Source organism: Salmo salar, chromosome 04, assembly GCF_965601325.2.
Source record: "Salmo salar chromosome 04, fSalSal1, whole genome shotgun sequence".
NCBI lineage: Eukaryota > Metazoa > Chordata > Actinopteri > Salmoniformes > Salmonidae > Salmo > Salmo salar.
The window spans coordinates 20695774-20719930 of NC_138294.1; the positions used below are offsets into that span (position 1 = coordinate 20695774).

Below are 24157 nucleotides of genomic sequence, written 5' to 3' on the forward strand. Positions count from 1 at the left end.
GTCTAGAGACGGATGGTTCCAACTCCATTTTTAATTGTAATGTGTACCTCTTGATATTATGTTCTGAACATTCCTTTGGTCAGTGAAACTAATGCAATATTAAGATGCCGTTTGTCCTGCTCACTTCTCTTATCTCTCTCTCTTACCATGCTCTTTCTCATTCTGTTCCTCTATACTATGCCCTTTTAAGGCAGAAAGGAAGAAGTATGAGAAGGAAACTGAGAAGTACTACAGCTCCTTGGAAAAGCTTTTGAACATGTCAGCAAAGAAGAAGGAACCGCAGCTACAGGAGGTACTGTGTTTAACACTTTTACCCTCGCTCTCGTGCGTATATTTACGGAAAATGGGAAACAGGCTGAAAAGACGGGCCCCAACATCTTCCCAACCCCAAAATGGCTGGAAGGATATTTGCTTAAGGAGAAGTTCCTGAATCCTGACCCATAGGATGGCACCCTATTCCCTGTATAGCGCACTACTTTTGACCAGAGCCCTATACACTGTAGGGAATAGGGTGACATTTGGGATGCACACAGACTTGGCTCATCTCTGTAGCACTGTGCTGAAGTGTGTGTGGAGCGGTGTGTGTCTCCACAGCCCTAGGGTTAGAGTACGGAGTGAGTTTCTCTTTCCTGCTCGGAAAGGAACGTCATGTTCAGTGTTTCTGTACCAGCCACCAAGGTCGTACCTCTGAGGCAGTAGCTTTTGGAGCGCCTCAAGACATCCTGAGAATGTAAATACAGTATCAAGCTTTACAGACAGTGTTGATTATATTGGGGTTGGTAATGGAAAAACAAACCCTTTTGGTTATCATTAAAGTTTATGTATTTCACTGAAGGCTTGTGGAGCTGTCCTTTGTATAACGATATACTAAACTTACTATATAGTACCTTAGACACACAATCTAGTACCAGATTGCATATGTAATATAACCTAAACTCCCCTCACTTAACAATTGTATTTTGTATCCTATAGATTGCCCTTGTGGGAACTGTTCTGTTCTTCACTCACTGACTCTTGTGGTGTATTCAGTGAGATTAAACTTTCTGGACATTTCAGGTAGAAATGTAAAGAAAGCTGACACAATTCCAAATTATACTTGAGAGCCAATCATCTGTTATATGCATTACATTTCTGTGTTGTGATACCCTCCTGAACAGACCCCAGGGTTCTGTGTTTGGAACAGAGATTGAAATCAGGGCACAGTAGAATAGTGTTCACAGCATCGTAGCTGCGAGGCACCGGCTGAACTCCCTCAACTAATCTGATGTCATACTGTACACTCGTCATGTGACGGGCCCGAGGCACAGGCCCAACCTATGGCACTAATGGAAAAACTACCAGCCGCTAATGGAAAAACTGATGCACTGGATTGAACACAATAGCATATTGAACACACTACACTAAAGTAGTAAATAACATTGAATACTGGGATGATGTGAAGATCCAGTCAACAAACCATGTAGCCTAATCAATTAGCTTATTAGTCAACCAAACAATAAACTCGCCAGTTGATTGGTCACTTTTTTTTGGGGTGGGGCTGTCATACACCACATGTCATCAGTGTCTTAGCCCTTCAAACTCTTTACCAAAGTTATCAAAAAAGAGACTTTCTCATAGCTCATCCTTTCTCTGTCTGGGACTGTCTGAATCCAGTACAACTGAAGCTAGGCTGTGATCTCCATCTGTCTGTGTAGAGACCTGACTCTACTGTATAATAATGCTGACATTTTCTCTCTCGCTCTCTCTCTCTCTCTGTTGTGCAGGCGGACAGCCAGGTGGAGAGCATTAGACAGCACTTCCAGGAGGAGTCTCTGGACTACGTGTGTAAACTGCAGGAGATCCAGGAGAGGAAGAAGTTTGACTGTGTGGAGCCAGTGAGTGTTAGAAAATGCATAATCACACACACTACACCGGGTGGACAATACATTAACTCCTTCCTAATATTGTTTGCACAGCCCACAGTTGTCAAGTTGGCTGGATGTCCTTTGGGTGGTGGACCATTGTTGATACACACACACACACACACGAAACTGTTGAGCGGGAAATCCGTCAGCGTTGCAGTTCGACACAAACTACAGCCATACCCCGTTCAAAGGCACTTCAATCTTTTGTCTTGCCCATTCACCCTCTGAATTGCACACATACACAATCCATGTCTCGAGCCTTAAAAATCCTCCTTTAATCCGTCTCCGCCCCTTCATCTGCACTGATTTAAAGTGGATCGAACATAGCTTTCACCTGGTCAGTCTGTCATGTTCATGTTTTGTACACTGTCTGTTGTACTCCCAATGTGTCTTAAAGGAAAGTCACACATTTTTTTGTTACATTGTAGTTGTACATATAAGTGATGTTCTATGGATTTGTGGAGGGGGGGGGGGGGGGGGTGTCATGTTTTCATTTGTATCTGCGCTGTTCTGCGTTCAAGCAGGCAGAAACAGCCAGTATGACGAGTTTTGCATCATATGACATTTGGAGCCAGTGAGTGAGAGAACTGCTGGCGAATGCACCTTTAGTACTTGTCTAGCCTGGTCAGCAGTTCTGCTTTACAGTGCTCATTAACTTAGTGTACACTACAGTTAGTGTTTTTATATAGGTTCCCTAGCAGTCAAATGAAGTGTTTTATAAACCAGCTCTTGACTTCAACTGATTTTTCAATGTCTTCACTCCACGTAAACCCCTGAGAAATGAATGTGAGAAGTGTCGACAGCCTCGTGTTACAATGCATTAAAATGTCATTGTACTCTTCATTGTATCCCATGTTTTCTTTCTCTCCCCAGATGCTGGCGTTCTTTCAGACCGTGTTCACCTTCTACCACCAGGGATTTGAGCTGGCCAATGACTTTAACCACTACAAGAAAGCCTTACAGATCAATATACAAAATGTGAGACATTAGTCGTCACCCGCGTCTTATTAGATCTCTATTTAAAGATGGAATCCCCATTGGGGGAAACCCAGCGCCACTGTCCACCACCAGCACCTTTTGTTTTTGTTCAACATTTTTGCAGTGCAGATTCTGTTCTTCTATCGAGATGCAATGATGTCTTGGGGGGTGGTGTTTGTGATTTGCAGTAACTTGTTTTGTTGTAATAGCCCAAACTGACATGGCTTTTTCACTATTAAGGATTCCAGTTTTAACCACATAGTACAAGGATGTCAGTATACTGTATGAAACAAAGTGGTGTAAATATAGATAGGTGGCAGGTGTCTGTGAGCAAGGCATTTCACCTTAATGGTGCCTGTAAATCGCTCTGGATAAAAGTGTCTGCTAAATGACATTTAAATGAGGTGATGATGATTTCCATCAATTTTAGGATTATTTATTAAGTTGTTGAATGTTGGCTTGTAATATAATATCTATAAAGCTGGTCTGCTTCTAGTGGGACTTTCCCTAGGTACTCGAGGCGCTTTCTTTTTGACTCACTCACTATTGTTAATTGTGTTTGGGTTAGTCTTAGTGTTTTGACTATTTTCTTTGACCCCCAAGCTTTCACTTTCACCTACTGTCAGGGGAGTTTCCAAAGGGAGCTGTGCACATTTTCTTTTCCAGTGGCTTTGCATTGTGTGATTTGACCCCTGCATGACCATTTTAGCTAGGGTCACAAGGGGTGTCTTCCTTCATTGGGTGTGTCTCCCCATAGTCAAAATGTACTACATTGTGAAACTTGACAAAAAAAAAACCTTCATTTAAGGTTAGGGTTAAGCATAAGATTAGGCGAATAGACAAGGTTGGGGTTGATTTTAAATCAGGTTGGAGAGAAGTTACCGTACCTCCGGCTTTGCAGCTTGACCCGATAGTAACAAGACCCGTCCCCCATATAGACACGGAGTCGGTTTGAGGGCACGCGGGTGGAGGTGTTTGAGCTGATGAAGAGGATAAGAGAGGTTCCCCAGGAGTACAGACAGACCAGCCCCATCAGCAGCGAAGGATACCTCTACGTCCAGGAGAAACGTAAGGATAGAGGAACGACGTGTGTGTGTCCAAGAGGGGAGGAGGGCAGTTTAAACTGATTGTTTAACTATGAAATGTGTGTTCTCGTCCCCAGGGCCCCCTCCTTTTGGTTCCAGTTGGGTGAAGCGTTACTGCACGTTTGTGAAGGAACAGAAAATCCTACACATGGTCACCTTTGATCACAGGTCAGGAGGAAAGATGGTGAGTCTTGACCCATACAATCAAAGACAGGTTTTGGGAGCTATACAGAGTATGGTCCAAGTAGTACATCAAATGATTGGTTATTCAATGTGTGTATCCATCCCTATTCAAATACATCTATAAAGTCATAATTTGTCAAATCGACAATTACTATTGAAACCGGCATTTAAAGTGCAGTCTGTAGTCATTTTTATAAGGAACGACTCTTTCTTGCCATCAGAACAGGCTCTCTGAACAGTGATTCTCTCCCTCAGGGCGAGACTGAGTCGGTCACCCTCAAGTCTTGCGTCCGCAAAACCACAGATATGCTGGACAGGCGGTTCTGTCTCGATATAGAAATCACAGACCGGTATGTCGTCGTGTCGCACTACACCCATTGCACTTCTCAATCACTTTAGTTATCATGTATTCTCTGTGGTAAGACAAACTTCCACAACCACCTGTTAAAGTATCTCGTCTCATCAAGGAAATAAGGGGGATTTTTAGATGGATTCCCCTCAAGATCACCAGACGTCACTGACTCATACATTTAGTACATAAACCAGAGGGGTCGGTCAGTACCATGTTGGGGGGGAGGGGGGGGTGGGTGTTTATGCCATTAGACCTGGAAAATGTGATTACATTGCCACACTTGTAGCTTATTCATGCACTGTTGGCAGCCTTCCCAAATACACAGTAACACTCCCCATTTAACAGTTCTGCTTGGAGCCTTCGCTCCACACAGGTCCTGTGTACAGTAGAGCTGAGAGAGCTGCTCTCCCTAGCCTAACACGGGGTTGGGTTGGAGAGGATTTGTCATGGAAGATGGCCCCGCCACATAGCTGAAAGGATTCTCTATGCTCCTCCGCTACACTTGGTTGTGATAGATATGGCTCTTTTGTCACTCCGCTGAACCAAACTGCTATTCTGCCTGGGGTATTATTAGCAACAGCAACCCCCAAGCTTAGAGGGATTGAAATTTGTGTTGCACCCCTGGTGCCTGCTTGTCAGCTTGCAGATGTAAGGTATTTGGTGTCTGACTGCAACAGGTTAGGGTTAGCCTGATGTGGTAGCCTATTATAAAAAGTGGGGTAAATGAAGCTCAGGTATTCCTGTAATTTTGCTATTTAAGAGCCCAGCCCCTCTGGTACATTTTAGGACCGACTCTAGACCAGTCTTAGACACATGAATTGACTTAGTAGTAATAGTAGTTTGTTGGAACCCCAGGCCCAGTCTGACAGAGAAAATTAGATGAGATTGACTGTACTTTACAATCCCCAAGCGTGAAATTCGTTTGTCATACAGCAGCCATAATTGAAAGAGGAACAAACCCAAACGCCATTTAAAAAAAAAACAATCACAAGGCTATTACAATAAATAATTGTGCTGTGTGTTCTGTTTCCAGACCGGGAACGGTCCTCACGGTCCAGTCGCTGTCGGAAGATGACCACAAGTTCTGGATTCACGCCATGGGTGGGAAAGAACCAGTGAGTAACCACGTCACCCTGACAGATCCACTGTAGTTTATATTGTCTATTGAACGCTACTGAAATTCTATGAAAGTGGTACATTAATGCCAGCAGAAGTCTTTTTTTTGGTTTGTGGTAACCTCTTGGATATCAAATGATCTGTGGAAAGCTACATATAATGAATATTTTTTTACAGGCTGGGCAGTACTTGGGTAAAACGTATTCAAAAGAACGTGGAAGTAAGTATACAATGATTAGAAGCCCCTGATCTTCAAATTCAAATGACATGGGGATAATTAAATAACTGTTGTCATGACTCTGCAGTCGATGCACAGCTAGATGACGTAGGATTGTCATTTGTGAAGAATGCCATCAACGCCATTGAGACAAGAGGTAAGACAATGCATGATGACAATAGAAGGCCTAGGCAATATAAAGCCTACAGAAGCGTACTTTGTGAGGTTAGCTGACTGGCTAGAGCATGGGTGGGCGTTAATTTTGTCTCGGTTGGGGTTTCAAAATTCAGGGGGGGGCCGCACATTTTTTTCCGGACTGATTTGGCTGTCAAGCAATTTATGGGCCAGAAAAAGGGCAGTTATTTGAAAATATAAATCTGTTATTTATACGTACTTTCTATCAAGTTTTAGCGGTTCAAGGGTGGCCAATGGTTATTTTAGTTGTTTTACTCAGTTTGCCCACCCCTGGGCTAGAGGGTAGAGCGGTAAAGAGGGTTTTGTGAAATGTTGTGATATCTCCCTTTTAACACATGAGGGCAGGCTTGGACCAATATCCAGTCATATCTTGTGCTGTGGTCACTGTTCATAGTTTCCAGGTAGTGGTGCAACATATACACTGAGTGTACAAAACATTAAGAACACCTTCCTAATATTGAGTTGCACCCCCTTTTGCCCTCAGAAAAGCCTCAATTCGTTGAGGCATGGACTCTACAAGGTGTCGAAAGCATTCCACAGGGATGCTGACCCATGTTGACTCCAATGCTTCCCACAGTTGTCAAGTTGGCTGGTGGACCATTCTTGATAAAGAGGAAACTGTTGAGCGTGAAAAACCCAGCAGTGTTGCAATTCTTGACACTCAAACCGGTGCTCCTGGTACCTACTACCATACCCCGTTCAAAGGCACTATTTTGTCTTGCCCATTCACCCTCTGAATGGCACACATACACAATCCATGTCTCCAGGCTAAAAAATCCTTCTTTAACCGGTCTCCTCTCCTTCATCTACACTGATTTTGAAGTGGATATAACAAGTGACATCAATAAGGGATCATAGCTTTCACCTGGTCAGTCTGCCATGGAAAGAGCAGGTGTCTTTAATATTTTGTACACTCGGTGAAGAAGCCCACCTTTTTGATTTGAGTAAAACTGTATTTTCAAAGTTTATCCATTAATTCTCTTATGCTTGTTTGTGCTATTAAGGGCCATGTAAACTGTTGTCTGTTGTCAGGTATCAATGACCAGGGCCTATACAGAGTGGTGGGGGTCAGCTCCAAAGTCCAGAAGCTCCTTAGCCTAATGATTGGTAAGATATGCTCATTTATCACCCTTTAAAGTAACTGTCCAGTGAAAATCACTTAAGTTAATATTCTGTTAACTCATGCCCAAATAATGCCACCTCAAACTTGTATCTCCAGCAAAAGGCCTGCTATTTTGTCAATGTCATCCTGTGTAGGATTAGCTGGCCAATCGGTGGTCTGCTCGCATGAATGTTTTTAACGACTGGTATACGCCCACACCATTCTGTTGGGGTATGACCACACCATTCCATCACCCAAAAGCTGCTTTTTTTAACATGCTTAATTACATTTTAGGGGGAGGAAAACGATTTCACTCATATTGTAATTAATTATAGGTCATATTTCATAAAAATCTGGAACCACGGGACAGTTAAATAATACAGTAGGAATTGTGCACCCTGTCTGATCTATTTAGTAGTATTCAGAGTAATGGTTTCCTGTGACTTAGACGACGATGTAAGGCTTAGAGTGCAACAAGTGCTGCTGGTAATGCATTGGCATTCAAGTAGCTGAGGGGTGTCTGAGGCCCCCTTCCTGCCTGCACCCGGCCGTCCTTGCAGGGACTTCACTTGAGTCGCTCAGCGGGAGCTGGAAATTTGATTTTCTTTGCCATTCTCCTCTAAATGCTCTTTCTTGCTCTCCCTCTCCTACTCTTTCTACCCCGCCGTCCTCTCATGTTCTACTTTAATCCCCCTCATCTTTCTTCTTTATCCTCTACCCCCCCCCCCCCTATTACCTTTCCCTCTCGACGACTGCCCTCTCTAGTAGACACCATCTGTGTCTAGTCGGCTGTGTGTTCTGAATCTGAATGGCAACAAACCCAGTCTGCCACCAGGCTGTCCCAGAGCCCACTCCAAACTTCCCACCTGAACCTGCCGACTCATACTTCACAGCCCATTAGCACACTGTCTGCTGGTGTAGACTGGGTTCAATTAGTATCTGTTTTATTTCAAATACCATATGGACGCAGGTAACTCTGAGATAGTTGCGATTTAGGTCACCAGTCATTTATTTGGATACGCTGTCTTTGTGATGTTAACCGTCTTTTTCATTCCCTCAACACGGTTAACCATAAAACACAAGCATTTCACCAACAGCCATATCAGTGTATGTTCAACTCCAGTTCAATGGAGGGGTTAGAATGAGGCCAAAGCGGCAGAAGTGGATCACATTATTTTCCCACTGTGCTCACAAATCTGATAACAGTGGATTGACAGAACTCATAAAGCTTAGCATAGAGAATGGATATTTTACAGCTGGGAATAAAGATGTAAAAGGACTTGGATACTACTAATGTAGAGTCAGTCATGTCCCAATATATCTGTAACAGAGTACTATGTGGGTTAGTTCATATTTGGATGTGCGCATTACAGTAGCTAAAAGACAGGCACACACCACTCTCCCACCATCTGTAGCTGTGTACACACACATTTGGCTGTTGGCCTTCTAGGAAAACATTTGGTCCAGCCCATTGATGTTGGACAGGCCACTGTTCTGTGGGTAAATAAACACAGCCCTTCTGGTTTTAGTACTGAAGGGATACAGTCAAATGAAGTAAATAAATGGCTCAGAGCAGCAACCTACCTCCCACCAAGTCTAACCCCTTGGAGACCTCCTGGTGACCTGGGGCTTGGCCTCGCACGAACCTCTGACTCAAACACACAACTATGGTGGATTATTCATCAGGTCAGACCAGTATACATTTTTACATTTTAGTCATTTAGCAGACGCTCTTATCCAGAGCGACTTACAGTAGTGAATGCATACATTTCATACATATCATACTTTTTTTTCTCTGTGCTGGCCCCCCGTGGGAATCGAACCCACAACCCTGGTGTTGCAAACACCATGCTCTACCAACTGAGCTACAGGGAAGGTATAGTTAAGCTTGGCTCGGTCCAGTTTGACTCAGTAATGTGAGAAAGGTATACTTTAAGCCAGCCAGCAATCGCCACTGGGCAGAACTGCTCCTCAAGACTACTGCAATGCTTTTATCCACATAAGACACATTTCACGTTATTTATATTTTAGCTTCTTTGCAGCCATTCACTTCACCATAGGGTTAAGTTACAATACACTAGTTGACTTACAAAACAAGTTTAGGCTCAGGGTATCATGGGAATTGGAGTGTACTCTACTAAAGTAAAAAAATGTATTGGTGCTTTGTATAATTTGTTGATTATGTTGGAGTTTAAAACCTTTTGGAATGTTTTGGTGTCATTACAGATGAGAAGAGTAATGATGTGGATCTGTCTACGTGTGAGGACTGGGATGTGAAAACCATCACCAGCACACTAAAGCTGTATTTGAGGTAAGGATCCTTTGTGTATAAATAACTCAGTCTGCTACATAATCGCTAGGTTATGTATTCATGTAGGCTATTATGTCTTATTAGCAATTAGCAAGCTGTGGAGACTTTATTCTAACTGTTCGTCATTGTCTGAGTTTGAAGTTATTCTACTCCGGGGGTAGAAGCATAAAATAATTTCCTGGAGCTCAACTCCTGCAATGCAACAGGACATTCACATTGCCGCATAGACATCCATGCATTTAAATTCAGACACATAATCAATCCACTTCATCAACCGACCCCGTCTCTCTGACTTCATTATTCCCAGTCGCTGTGTGTTCTAGGAAATCCGTTGTTGACCTGAGACGTAATTGGTAGGGAGTCTTGGCCACTTTCTAGGAAGAAGAGCTGCATCCCTGGCTTCACGTTGTTTATCATCTGTCTTTGAATGTATTGATTAGGTGACCAGGTGAAAAACAAAATGGTGGCCTGTGGCAGGTATTTTAACTACAAATAATTTACCGCCCCACAACCAAGCAGTGATATGAAGACATTAGCATGATGGGGATTTTAGTGTCATTGTTTCTCTGATCAAATCAATCACTCAAATTAGGTTGGATACCACATATTAAAGGAATCCTGTTTTTTAGTTCAATGAGGCAATCGATTATATAGATTAAGTTATTGCTTGCTTTTTCAAATGGCAATTTAACTGATAGTCCGAGATTTGACATAAAAACACTCTGCAAGGTAACAAGTTAAATGTACCCTAAAAGCTAAGCCAAAGTTCTGTTAGCTAACTGAAGCAAACTCGCACTGCATATTCTGACGCCAATGCAATTACGGTATCCAATGTAAACTAATGAGTGATATTTGCATACTGTAGTGCTGCATAAACTGAAGGGATGTTAGAGGTTTGGTTCGTTATGGAGAGATTTACTGAATAAAATTATAGCCAACTTATTGTTAACCCCAGGCCAGTCTGTTACACTTTCTTCTGCACTTGTTTTGGAATTAGTTCATTACGCTTGTTCAGTACTCCATGTGCCGTTAAAGGTTTAGTTATCAAAATGAAATTATAAAAGATTGGCATGTTCACCAGTGCAATTGCCATATAGCCTATTAAATAATAAACTTGAAGCCAAGTCCATTTTTCCATCAATTGAATAACAATAAATAGAGAATTTTAGCTCAGTGGTCAAAGTCAAAGCATGGGAACTGGAATGGTATCAGTCTGAGGCTAACAGGACAGGAGCAGGTCAGAAGTCACGGCACTGTGTGTTGTGACTGGCCAGGTTTTGCTGCCCGCCTGCAACCCTTACAGGAAAGTAGTTTGATGTTGCATGCTGTGGGTCATGGGACTGACTCTCTCCCAGGCTGGTCCCAGATCTGTTTGTGAGCTCTTGCCAACTCCTATGCTCGTTGGCCTCCCGAGTGGTGCAGCGGTCTAAGGCACTGCAATGCAGTGCTAGGGGCATCGCTACAGACCTGGGTTTTTCCCGGGTTGTATCACAACCAGCCGTGATTGGGAGTCCCATAGTGCGGCGCACAATTGGCCCAGCGTCGTCCGTGGTTTGGCCAGGGTAGGCTATCATTGTAAATAAGAATTTGTTCTTAACTGACTTGCCTAATTAAATAAAGGTTCAATAAAAAATTGCTGTAAATTGGCATGACTGCAGAAATAGATCTGGTCCCAGGCAGCGAACTGCCTTGTTTATGTAAAGGAGTTTTTCCTGTTTCATAATGCAACTTGACAGTCAGCCAGTGGGATTAGAGTGTTGGGCAAGTAACCGAAAGGTTGCTAGTTAGATTTTCCATCCTGTCGGCTCAGGGATTCAGTCTGTGCCCTTGAGCAAGGCACTTAACCCTAATTTCTCCAGTGTGTCTGTTGATGGTGGCAGACCCTGCTGCATCCTCCAATGGTGTCTCAGGGAGAGTTGGTATATGCAAAAAACACATTTCCAACTCACCCATGCATATTAATACACTTTTATAAGCACTCGCTAAATTATAATTAAGAAAACATTTAGATTGCTACTGAGATATTGCAGCTGTTAATGTGACTGTCATTTATACATTGCACACATCATATGATAAAATGTGTAACTTTTTTTTACACAAGCAATCTAACAATCTAGAAAACCGTCCAATCATATATAATTAAACTCATCCATTGAGTCAACTGAAACCTTATTACAGGCTTAAGTCTGCAGTAGAGACAGTAGATTTACTGTAAATCGTCCTGCAGCTCCATCCTCCATCTGTCTTCCTCTGGCCTGCTGCAGAGCCATAGGGTCAGCCGCTCTCCTCCTCTGGTTCCTCAGGGGAGGCTAAGTAGCCTTGGCACAGGGCCTGGTGCAGCACTGTGAAAGGACCTTCAGAACTTGGTTATCTCACTGTGGCATGGTGCGCCATCTAATTCCATCCCTGACACGGCCACATTAATCATTGTGTGCAGACCCTATAAAACAGTGCTGCGTCTATTTCTGTCCCCCCCCCCCCCCCCCCCCATTCTCCCGCTCTTCTGCGCTCTCTTTTGCTCTCCACCTCTTCCACTCACTCTTCTCTCACTTTTGCTCTATGCGTTCTTTCTTTCCTGTCTCTCTCTAGGAGTCTTCCTGAGCCACTGATGACCTATGGACTCTACAAAGACTTTATCGCCCCTGCAAGTAAGTTTGGGCCGTCCTCACTCACAATACAGCTCTTCTCAAACCAGATGTAAAACTACGCACAGGAGTGTAGGAGCAGAGCAAAGGAATACTTCTCTATTTTATTGCACGTTATCAATGAGTGCAATGCTGTGTGCATGACTAGCAAGTGTTTGTCAGTGAGACAATTCATCGTCTAAGTGTCCCAGCGCAGTTAGATTGGTTATCATTTTCATTGTCTCAGTAGTTCTATGGAAAATGGATGCCAGCGTAACTTTTTTTTTTAATGTTCCACATCTTGTATAGTCTAAACAAATGCTTGTTTTCATGGTTTTCCTCTGTAAAAGTGCTTCAGCATGTACCCATAAAGCCTTTCATGTGACCCAGAGTGATGTCTTCATCTCTCTCTCTCTCTCTCACACACACACACACACACACACACACACACACACGCACACACACACACTTTAATTCAACCTTCATCTGCCATTAAAGTCACCTTTGGTTCTTTGCAATTAAGGTAACTTAAAAAGGAAGTGTTACCACCTGTTAAACACTATAAATCCTAGTATCCTACACAAATGTCCTCAAATGGCCCAGTGACTTTGAACAGAGAGAAACATGACATTTCTCTCCCTATATACTCCAATAGCCTGCCTGACATGCCCTGAGTGATCCTCCTAACATGATTTACCCTCAAGTCCCATAATTGGATCACGATGGAGTGTTTTTATCAGCCGTTTGCAATGCCCTCATAATGCAGGTACAGAAAAATGCATTAGCAATAAATATTTTCTGAAAGATGACAGCATCCATAAGAAGCTTTATTCCCTTATTCAAATTTGTGTCGTTCCCATAGTAATGGGGGGGGGAGGGTGTGCACGCCGGCTGTGTTTCTGTGTGTGGGCAGTAGCCATCAGATGCCTGTGTGTGGGTGTGTGAGGAAATGTTTAAGGGATGATCTTGTGGGTTTTATCACAACCCTTTTACACGGTAGCTTCTGTAGTATAAAGCTATCTCTCTATAGCCAGCAACAGTAGCCTACATATCCTCTGGCAAAATTCACTCATGTCTAATATCAGCGGCAAACAGGAAGTTTGCTGTTCATCGCATACTCTTTTTATTTGCTGTTAACCCTTTACTGCTTTCTTTTAAATATGATAAAACCCATTGTAGCCTACACTAGCTGATTTAAGCCTATGTAAACGGCATCCATTGCTTTATTGTATGGTAGCTTGTACTGGGCTAAACGGTGACTGTTTTGTGCTGTCATTCTGTTACCAAACTTTGCATCTGCACTGTTCTTCAACTACGTGTGTGTTCACTGAAAAAGGTTACAACATTTCCAAAGTCGTCCTTGTGCATTGAGTTGTGTGGTAATTTGTTTAACTTAGCAATCATTGGTTTTTGTTTGGTGTACATTTTAAAGTGGGAAAAAAATGGGAGTCTCCACACTGTTACTGTGGAATTGCCCTACTGTAACTGCACCAATATTGACTAGAGCTGCCGACAATTTTAAAACGGACGACACTGTGTCTCCAGTGAATAGATCCGGAGTCGGTGGCTCCACATCTCCTACTGTGACCGCGCCTTCCAGAGTGAGGTCTGACTGCACCAGGGCGCTTGCTGCTCAATCCAAAATGTCTTTGGTTGGATTACCACGGGGGAATTCCAAGTCCTTCTCGTTCTGTGCTGTACAGTTTCTCCGTTGTGGCGTCTTGCCACCTAAGGAATGGATAGTACAGCACTGTAATAACACAAATGTTTGTTCTGTTTTGGGTGGATTCCAATTGTATTTATTTAACCTCTTTTTAATTTGTATTATTTAGTCAGGCTGAGACCAGTCTCTTTCGCAGATGAGCCCTGCATACACATCAATCAACAACAAAGACACTATACATATACACATCCATTACACTATAAATGAAAAGCGCAAACAAAACATGAAAAGCAAAGCACAATCATATGACACGCCTTCATTTAAAAAGCCTTCTAACGTCTATCTGAATTGCCCTAAAGGCACCAACTCCACCAGCTTTAAGGAGTTTTGCATATCATTCCACATGAGGCGCAAAAAAACTAAAAGCAGATTTTCCTGACTCTAGAGATTGAAGGGCTCTCCAGGGTTAGCCGTCCCAGAGTCTAGTAACTTATACGTCTGAAGTTTAACAGTGAGGTGTGGTGGAAGTTTATGCAAGAGGGCTTTATAGACGAGTGCAATGTACTGTGATAAACTGCGTCCAATGGCTTCAATACAGTGGCAGCTGTATATTCATAGACGGTAGTCAATAACCAGAATGAATGTTGACATACTCATTGGTTTTCTGCTATTAAACAAAAGGCAGGACCTGCTCCTCTAGAAACCTTTTAATTCTCAATTCCTTAACTAACTCATCAACATACTTTTAGAACAATAGCTTTTGGTCAATCCAGTTGCGCAGATATTTATAAGCGGGGACACGGTCAATGTCGGCTCCATCCAAAGTACATATGCATAAATAACTTTGTGATTTGAAAAATAACATGCTTAGTTTTAACTTCATTAAGTACCAATTTCGGTTCAACAAAGGATTTCTGCAGAGCAATGGTGACGCCTACAGCATGGTGCTAGCAACACCTGGGTTGTGGGTTTGATTCCCGCATGGTCCACATAGAATGATGGCATGTCTGTAAGCGACTCTCAAATAACCTTGTTTGTCCTGTTTTTAAACAGAGGGTGGTAGTCCAGAGTCTCGTAGCCAAGCCATCCACTGCCTGGTCCACAAGCTGCCTGAGAAGAACCGCCTGGTCCTGGGGCTACTGATGAAACACCTGGCTACGTGAGTTAGCAGCCTTACACTCGTCCTCATTCTCCACTGTCCTTGTTCCATTCCTCCCCCCCCCCCCATCTTTCTCTCTTTCCCCCCCCCCCCCCCCCCCCCCATCAATCTTTCCTTTCTCACATCTTCTGTTCTAAGTGCAGGCAGAACGCCCTCCCCACCGCTCTTAAAACAGCCCAGCACCCTCCACAATAGTAGTCAGAAGTTTGAACTGCTTCACCAGTTCTCTATGCCTGTAATGAAATGGACTGCTCCCTCCATTTCCCACCCGCTCCTCTGGGTTTACCCCTCTCTCCAAACTGGACCATTAGCTGTTACGCAACTCGCCCTTTCAGAGATTAGATGGGATCTGAGATTTGAAAATAATCTTTGCTAACCTTACAAGGTTTTACCTCAGCAACTCGCTTTTTATTTTTTACGACAGAAACTAAATAGTAGCAAATTGAAGATAAGTACATAATCCTCATTCCCTGAGGCAATCAAAGTCTGGAGGATCTTATTTCTTAGAAAACCTGCCCCAGGTTTACTCATAGTAGAAGTAAAAAGGCATTTAAGTGCAGCAATTGAATTTGGATTATCCAGCATGAAATTCTTCTGACTGGAGTTTTTTAAATTTTTAAATTGGCTGTGTGTGTGTGTGACTGTATGTGTGTTAGCTTGTCCTGCAGGGAGAGAGGCAAAGCTGAAATTTCACACTGTTGTCTCAAATGGTTTGAGAGATGTGATAAAGGAAGGTTGTCACTAGGTGACATATTTAGGTCTGCAAAGGCTCCCTTTCATGCATTTCAACCATCACTCTGCTGAATGACAATTTGTCATTTTATACATTTTAAGGAGTGTCTTTACTGGTCTAATATGACTGATTTTTGAATTTGTGTCTTACGTTTAGACTTTTTTCAGTTGATTTGTCATAACTCAAAAGGATTGATTTGAGGTTTCTGTTTTAAAAAACAAAACATGCAGCAACACCTCATGGCACAACGCCTCTCCTGAATTTGACCTACTTGTTGTGTGTATGTACTGATGTATGTGGAACTGATAGATGTGCACACACGCATTACATTTTATTGTTTTTAAATGTATGTAAATTGTAGTCTTGTCTGTCTTTTTCGTTGTGTGCAGGAACCCAGTAAGACTATCTTTGGCAAATGGCTTAAGGCTAATGGGAATCCAAAAGAATCTAATCTCTGCAGTTTTTGGCAACTCTTCAGAGTCATTCTAAAGTCAAGTGAAAATTCCTCCCCTAGAAAAAAAAACAACCCAATTTAGCGCTCACTTACTGTGAATCGGCTGAAAGGCAACTGGAAAAGTTTAGAGTTTGAAGTGAGGAAAAGTTTAGGAGAGAAGGTCAATGTTCAAGATCAATCTATGGAGTGGTGATGAACTGGGTAATGATGTCAGTCAGAACTCTAGCTAACACCTATGAGGCCAAGCTAGAGATGCTGTTCTAGACACCTCTGACATAACAAGGTGGTAGCAACACCTTCCTTCCTTCCTTGGCAAACTGTCAGACAGATGTTAGTAAGCTGCCAGACGTGGAGTAATCAGATCTTCAAAGCAAATTTGAATTTTCTAGCTGAATTCTTTATAGTATACAGGCCTTCTAAAGTGTATGTATCCCCCTATGTAAAACATTTTTAACATCGGGAACAAGCACACTAAATCAATTGTCTATGAATTCATGAATTGTTATCCTCCCTGGTCTCCCCATGCAGTGTGGCGGCCCACAGTAAGTTGAACCTGATGACGGTGGCCAACCTGGGTGTGGTGTTTGGTCCCACCCTGATGAGGCCCCAGGAGGATACTGTGGCTGCCATCATGGACCTCAAGTTCCAGAACATTGTGGTGGAGATCCTCATCGAGCAACACGAGAAGGTAACCGCTGGATTCTTCTCTTGAACTAAACAGACGTCCGAACGCACTCCTGAGCAGTGGTGTAAAAATACTTAAGTAGTTTGTATCTGTACTTTACTATTTTATATTTTTGACAACTTTTACTTCACTACATTCCTTAAGAAAATAATATACTTTTTACTCCATAAATTTTCCCTGACACCCAAAAGTACTTGTTAATTTTTAAAGCTTTGGACAGAAATGGTCCAATTCACGTACTTATCAAGAGAACATCTTTAGGTCATCCATACTGCCTCTGATCTGGCACACTCACTAAACACGTTTCATTTGTAAGTTATGTCTGTTGCAGTATGCTCCTGGCTATCCATAATTTGAAGAGGAAAAGAAAAAAAATGATGCCGTCTGGTTTGCTTAATATAAGGAATTTGAATACTTAAGTTACTTTTGATACTTAAGTATATTTAAAACCAAATACTTTTACTGAAGTATTTTACTTGAGTAATTTTATTAGGGTATCATTACTTTTACTCAAGTATGACAATTGGGTACTTTTTCCTCCACTGCTCCTGAGCTTGTCCCCCTGACCACAGTAACATCTATAGACCCATCGTCTAATATTGTTCCTCAAAGCTGCAACCAGAGGAAAGCTTGTCTAAAACCCACCGCTAAATGCACTGCTGAGACTTTTCTCCAGTGCTGGCAATGGGATTTTGAGGACATTGCTCTGAGTGACATTTTAGGCAATATATAAGCATATTCTCGTTTGTGATATTCTTCACATTTTATGAGTACAGTAAAACTTATTGAAATCCCTGTTTGTCTTGGGCTAGGGCTCTAAGAAATGAAACTGTAAAGTAGCTTATTGATAAGAAGCATAACAACTATTTAATCTATGTGTTTTACATAATGTAGAGTTGATCACTTTGAGCTGACTACAGTACCTGGCTGACATCATTCCATCTGCCCAGCGGTTGACTTACAAAGCAGGGATTCTCACTTTGCCCCTTTTTGTGCTTCAAAACGATATCCAGTATGTCATGGTACTCTTGATGACATCTACAAGGGTACATGCAAGGTCCTTTGCCTAACCTACAGAACTGTGATCTGCTTTTAATGTAAATAATCATCTGCCTACATCTATAGAGGGGCTCAATTCCCAGAGCCAAAACAGAAAGGGTTGAGATTAGTATGTGATCTGTGCTAAATATTCTGGCCAGCTATAAGATGCCAAGAGTACCCCTAAACTCTGAAACATGAATTGACCATGGATTGCTTGTTTAATTTTGAGCTCCTATTTCTAATAGTCCAATAGAAAGCGCTCAACCATCAAGCAATTAAAGTTTTGGTGAGGAGACACTTCCATATAAATAATGTTCTAGAACTTCACCATACACACCACAAGGTGATGGAAGACTTGGTGTCAGAGCCAGAATGTAATACCATTGGAAGCTTTAAGAAAAGTAAAGTGCTGAGCTGCGAGACGAGAGGTGAGGGAGTTTTGCAGACAGACATTAGCTTTCCTCTCAGGCCCAGTGCCTGCCTCCCCTTCTCTCTCCCTCCCCCTCTCTCCTTCTTGCCAGACTGTTGATACCCCCAGATGCTAGCAGACAGTGTTTTACATTCACATCCATCTGCAGAGATGGGAGGAGGAGAGATTGCTGAAACTCTGCTGCTCTCAACCATATCCGATTTCTCTCACTGTATCGTCCTTTTTCTTTCTCAACTTTCTTTTACTTCCTTTTTCTCTCGCGCTCTCTCCCCTCCCTCTCTGCCTAATTTCTTTCAACTCCACATTTGAAGTTAGTCTGTATCTAAACAAGCTGTACAGTGAGCCTCCTCCAGTCCAGGCCTACTGCCCGTCAGAGTGGGTCAGCAGCTCCTAGCCACCTCTGGCTCCTGTTCATTAGGCACTAAACGGAGCTAAAACCGAGAGTTTGTCCAATGAAAACGGTCATTTTTGTTTTCTATTGCAAAATGTTTTCTGTTGGGTGCTCTAATAAACACGATGCTGCTTTCAGCAGATTCCTTATTCCCTAGACTGGATTTGGTCTTAGTGTTTCGGGGGCTATGTTTATATTAACCCTGATGTAAGTTGCAAAGGAAGATCTAATGTGTTTTCCTAGTGCGCAATAAGTGAGTAAAGAGCATCTCAACTGTCCCTAGAGTTACCCATGCTGCTGGCCTAAAGTGCTTTGCTATCTGACTTGCGTCAGAAAGATGTGAGCTCTTCAAAACACACATTTTACTAAGGTCAAATGAGGACATGCCTCTGCTCAATATGCTCCATCTTTGCTTTGAGGGAGTAGTTGAATTTTGATTATGCGCACACAGTATCCCCCGCCACTCACACGCTTACTCTTCTTGTTTCAGATCTTTGGAGATGTCCCAGGTGCGTCTTCCCCAGGGCTCTCCGCCCCCACCAGGCAGTCCAAGAAACTGTCTGTTCGACAGAACCGACCCCTTGCCGTCTATAACCCAAAGACAGTGGACCTGCAGACAGGTAAGAGACAGAGCCCTAACGTTACATCCTTAGCCAGGCTTGCTGAAAGGTTGGGTTGGAATGAGGGACTCCTACTCTCATGACAAGTATTTGACTGAACGATGCCAGTAAAGGTTCCCGTACTATATGAAGCTAGTGTTGCGCCTTTGTAAAGCTACACAATAGCTTTATAGATCATCACTAATATAAAGGGGACGGCTGTACCACTACTGTACCAGGCCTCTCCTCCCACACTGCTCTACCAGGAGAGCCTGGTGATTTAGCCTGGTGACTTGACCTGCTGCCCTACTGTAAACTGACTCCCCTCCCTTCATTCATATTGCTCCAGGCTTTTACCATTGGGGTATTTTAATATCTGGGATGAAAAATATGTAATCCTCTCTTTAACCATATTGTCTTCTGAGTCTGGATGTTTTTAAAGTGAGATGTTTAACTACCTGGCGGAGAATGTTTAATTTTTAAATGTATGTGTGGGCAAATATACCCAGTAGATATGGATGGCTACGTTGAAGGCTGCGGCCGCACCTAGATTTTGTATCCATGGAAAAATGATGAACCAAGGGCTTTTTTCTATGGGGCTGATAATGGTTGAAGGACAACGGAGAGAACTGAGGGCATCCATAGATTTGTCTATCATTTTTACATATGCAACTCGTGTGTTAAAAGATGAAATTAGTTAAACATTTGACGCTCTACAATGGACATTGAGGAAGATATGTTTCTCATCCATTTTCACCCATCTTTGTGTGGCCGTAGCTTCAGCCCCTTGAAAGGGAAGTGTGTTAACACATTTGCAATGGGGCAACTGTCCAACAGGTATTGGATTTCTGAGGACACTGCAGTTTGGAGGGCCAGGAATATCATATTTTCCTGGATCAAATCATTCACGATCAAGTTTTGTTTTATACCGTACTCTATTTTCTCTCTGTGATGGAAATCTTACATTTTGCCAAAACTCAGGTGAAGCGGAAAAAATACTTTAACGATATGTTGACACGTTATTAAAAGATATGACTGCCAGGGTTTGGAAGAAAATCCGGTCTCATTTGCAGGACAATGAACCAGGTGCTTTGATATTTTTCTGGGCCAGTTCAAATCCTGTGTTTTAGCTTTTAGCATTAGCCACGGTTGTATTCGTTAGTCATCAAATGGAAGACTACTTGAACTTGTCCAATATGAAACGCTTGTTTTAACTTTCTGCATAAAAAAAGTTTTGCTACAGTAGCTAGGTTTCCATGCGAATATTGTCAAATCTGTGTAAAACGATATGCACATTTTCCCACCCGATGTTTCTATCAAACTGACTCATTGTGCAGAAAGGGCTGTGCGTGGATGACGTAGTGCACATTTAAAGAAATTTGTACCAAATAAAAAAAAAATTTAAAAAAAGGTTTCCATTTAATTTAACTACTGATGGTTTTGTCACAAACTGTTACGTTATATAGCAAATGTTCCTCTTCTGGTTTTATGTACGCTCTAGCCAACAGCTCACAGTGCAGATAGGCTACCTAAAAGAGATTATGGTTAAGAACAATACTTTTTTTTTTTTTTTGTCGAACAGCATTGATCATCATGTCAGCGGAATGATGCTCTTTTCAATAAAATTTCTCATCACAGTGCACTTTCACCACCCTGTGAAGTTCATCATAGCTTATTTCATCTGTAGCCTAAAACTGCATGCTTTCCTGTGTCACTGTATCATCGTTTGACTCTGAAGTTTACTGTGATATGATAGTTATTATATCAATATTTGCGCATAAAGGCAATTCTACCTCCCATTCTTGCGTAATTCATTTTACAGACACAAAGATACCACCATGTTGAATGAACAAATTGTCTGCTAGCATTTATACAATAGTACCAGCATTTCCTGTTTCCATCAACCCGGTTGTGACTTTTTAAATTTAATGCGTAAGGTAATTAATCCACATTATGGCACAGGCATTGTGTACAAAGCAGATTTTACAGGTAGTCTCTGGTTTTGACTATTTGCTTCTATTTGGTCTGTGTTTTCTAGTAAAAGTAATGAAGTAATTCTGAATGGCTCATTTGGATCGTGTAAACATGGAAAATGTGTTGTTGACTGCAATATCCTCTTGATAGATGCTTCTTAACTCTATACAGCTGAAGGTAGTGAACTTATTTTAATAATGGTTGAAGAAAATGGGTTTAACTGATTCCAGAGGCTCTAAAACCATTTTTACATTTTTTACATTTGAGTCATTTAGCAGACGCTCTTATCCAGAGCGACTTACAGTAGTGAATGCATACATTTCATACATTGTTTTCCGTACTGGTCCCCCGTGGGAATCGAACCCACAACCCTGGCGTGCAAACACCATGCTCTATCAACTGAGCCACACGGGACCACAAAACCGACAGGCATCCATCTTGTGCTCAGTGCAACCAACAAAGCAACAGTAGCCTTTTCTCCGACAGCGAAACGGCTTCTTGTAGATGTTTTGATACAATTGAGGCTAGATGTCATATAATCATGAGATATCTATCTAATCAGTGTCATCTGGTCTACAAGACCTATTGTATACGGGCCGAAAAGTTACAGTATTTTATGAATGGCCCTTATGATCATGATTGTCTTCGACAGAATCTGCAAATACTTTCTCCCACAGTGCAGAATTGCACTGTCAGCCATTAGCTTTTAGTAGAGTCCAGGGGGACTCTGCCTGAACGTCACTCATTTCATATAGACTCCCATAATCCAGAATTGCTGCCCTGTTGCTTTGATCGGTGTGGTGGGAAAGGAAACTACACTTCCAAATTTAAACAAGCAACTTCCTTTTAACTTTTCATTGCTGCTTAGGATCGTCTGTCCTTCAGTTTTAAAAACAGGAACTAAGAGTTGTACTGGACAGTGAACTTGGCCTTCTAGCGTCCCTTAGTCATGGTGATCTCCTGGTCGTCCACTGCCCCATTATTCAGCTGCTGTCACAGGGTCATCCACAGAGCCGCGTTTAGCCTTGCTCCCCTAAATAAAGGACAAAGATGTTCTCGTCCAGCAATTTGCTCTCAACGACTAACAGCCTTACTTCTCCTCTCAGTGTCACCAACATCACCTGATGTCGGTTCCAACTCGGATGAGGCGTCGCTAGGCAGCAACGAGTCGGTGTCGTCCCAGTCGACTGCCTCGGGGACGCCTCCGGAGAAGGCCAACCATGCTCCCCTTCTCGCCAGCCTCACCACAGGAGACAGCCCAGGGTAAGTGGGTCTACATGGAGAAATGCCTGCGGTTAACCTCAGCATCAGTCTTTTCAGATATTCTGGCTACTTCAGTTACAAGACATGTATCCTGATTGGCGGTGTCACTATAGGATCAGCCATCATTACATCTCTCCATGGCTAAAGAGAAGGCTACTATTTTACCCTAACCTCTTTACAATGCTGTATCTTATACAGCTTACTAACACTCTTGAAATAGTCATTCATTCTTAATCACTCAAGCTAAACTTCTTCTGCTTACCTAACTTTCCCCCTGAGTCTCTCCCCCCCCCCCCCCCCACATTAAGATCTGTAGCAGTCTGGCTTCACCCTCTCAAACGCAGTCTGGAAGAGCTGACGTGTTGCAGTGGGATTGAATGCTGTTTTCTCTACTCACACCACTTAGTCACTGACGGGGACATTTTGGTGTTGCTGGCTCCATTCATACAGCAAACCTTTATCTCTTTAATTGAAACTCTCTCTCTCTGAGAAACTCTTTGAAATGAATATATCGCTAGTGTCATAACCTGCCCAAGAAAATATGCATTTAATTCGTTTTTTAATGTGGCACAGAAAGTAAATTGATGCCCACTTCCTCTGTCTACCCCTTCCCAGTCTCCACGTACATATGCATCTATCACTTTCCTTGCTTTCTCACTCCTCGCTCTCCTCGTGCCCGCTCGCTCCTCCCCCTCTGCCCTCCTCTGTATCCAATCCTTCTCTGAAGTCCTTGGTTTCTATTAGTTGTCTCCAGCCCACAGCTTGCCTTGAATGCTGATGCGAGAGCTAATAATAATATTGGGTTAGACTGCAGATGTTGGGCTGCTCTTTGTCTCTGCAGTGTCTCATGTCTGCAGATTCACCTTGTGAAAAACTTTGTTTCTCTGACTCCCTCGCCCACGTTCCCTCCCTCTCTCTGAGATGCTCAGAGTGCAATGAGTTCTTCTCACAAGACACACGAGCTGTAAAACAACAAAATTAGCACATACTTAACTGAGGAGAAAAATATGATTTTTCTTTGGTTTTCAACGTGTCTCTCTCTCGCTCTCTCTCTCTCTCTGTGTCTCTCTCGCTCTGTCTGTGTGTGTCGCACCTCTAGCCTTGGCTCCAAATCGCCATAGTAGACAGACGGAGCTACAGTGGGTTACATAACAAGACTCGTTTTTTTCCATGTTTTCCCACTTCGTGGCTTCGCCTCTCCTCCAGTGGAACGGAAGGAGTGACCGGGAGGGGGTCGTGAATATTGCAGTTATTTGTTTGGGAGACAGGTGGCGGTGCGTCAGCCGTGTAAATCGTATTGACTTTGGGAGATATTCTGGTTCACTCTTATAGCTCAGCTCTGACCTTTTTATGAAGACTGCCGTGTGTGTGTGCGAGAGCATGGCAGGGAGCACCTTTCTGGCAGAGGCCACGGCACCGTCACTCTACACCACAAAAGGCGTGGGAGGTGGAATGAGTGTGTACAGTAGGTAGCCTGTTTTCAGATCAGTTTGTGCTGCCTTGGCCATTGCTGTTTAGCTTGACAGTGGCATTGATCATAGGAGTTGCCAAAACAGCACAAACAGATCTGGGACCAGGCTAGAATAACTCGACTTAACCAGCCTCAACACTGTAATGTGAAGTCACTGATGTGGCGCTTACTGCTCAATACCTGGAGTCTGTTAAGCTTTTACCAGGAAAAAAATGACATATTATACA

The 24157-nt window shown here is 42.7% G+C and overlaps 1 protein-coding gene across 1 annotated transcript in view; it reads left to right on the forward strand.

Annotated features, from left to right (window-relative positions):
* The window catches only part of LOC106610227 (rho GTPase-activating protein 10), a 64890-nt gene that overhangs the window by 28198 nt on the left and 12535 nt on the right, over positions 1-24157 (forward strand). The window contains exons 5-20 of the mRNA XM_014209443.3: positions 191-292; positions 1764-1874; positions 2778-2882; positions 3821-3950; positions 4045-4151; positions 4406-4500; positions 5536-5617; positions 5796-5838; positions 5924-5992; positions 7063-7137; positions 9359-9443; positions 12033-12091; positions 14784-14889; positions 16605-16764; positions 19114-19243; positions 22303-22459. Coding sequence (XP_014064918.1) covers positions 191-292; positions 1764-1874; positions 2778-2882; positions 3821-3950; positions 4045-4151; positions 4406-4500; positions 5536-5617; positions 5796-5838; positions 5924-5992; positions 7063-7137; positions 9359-9443; positions 12033-12091; positions 14784-14889; positions 16605-16764; positions 19114-19243; positions 22303-22459 — 1616 coding nt within the window. The remainder of the gene's footprint in view (positions 1-190; positions 293-1763; positions 1875-2777; positions 2883-3820; positions 3951-4044; positions 4152-4405; positions 4501-5535; positions 5618-5795; positions 5839-5923; positions 5993-7062; positions 7138-9358; positions 9444-12032; positions 12092-14783; positions 14890-16604; positions 16765-19113; positions 19244-22302; positions 22460-24157) is intronic.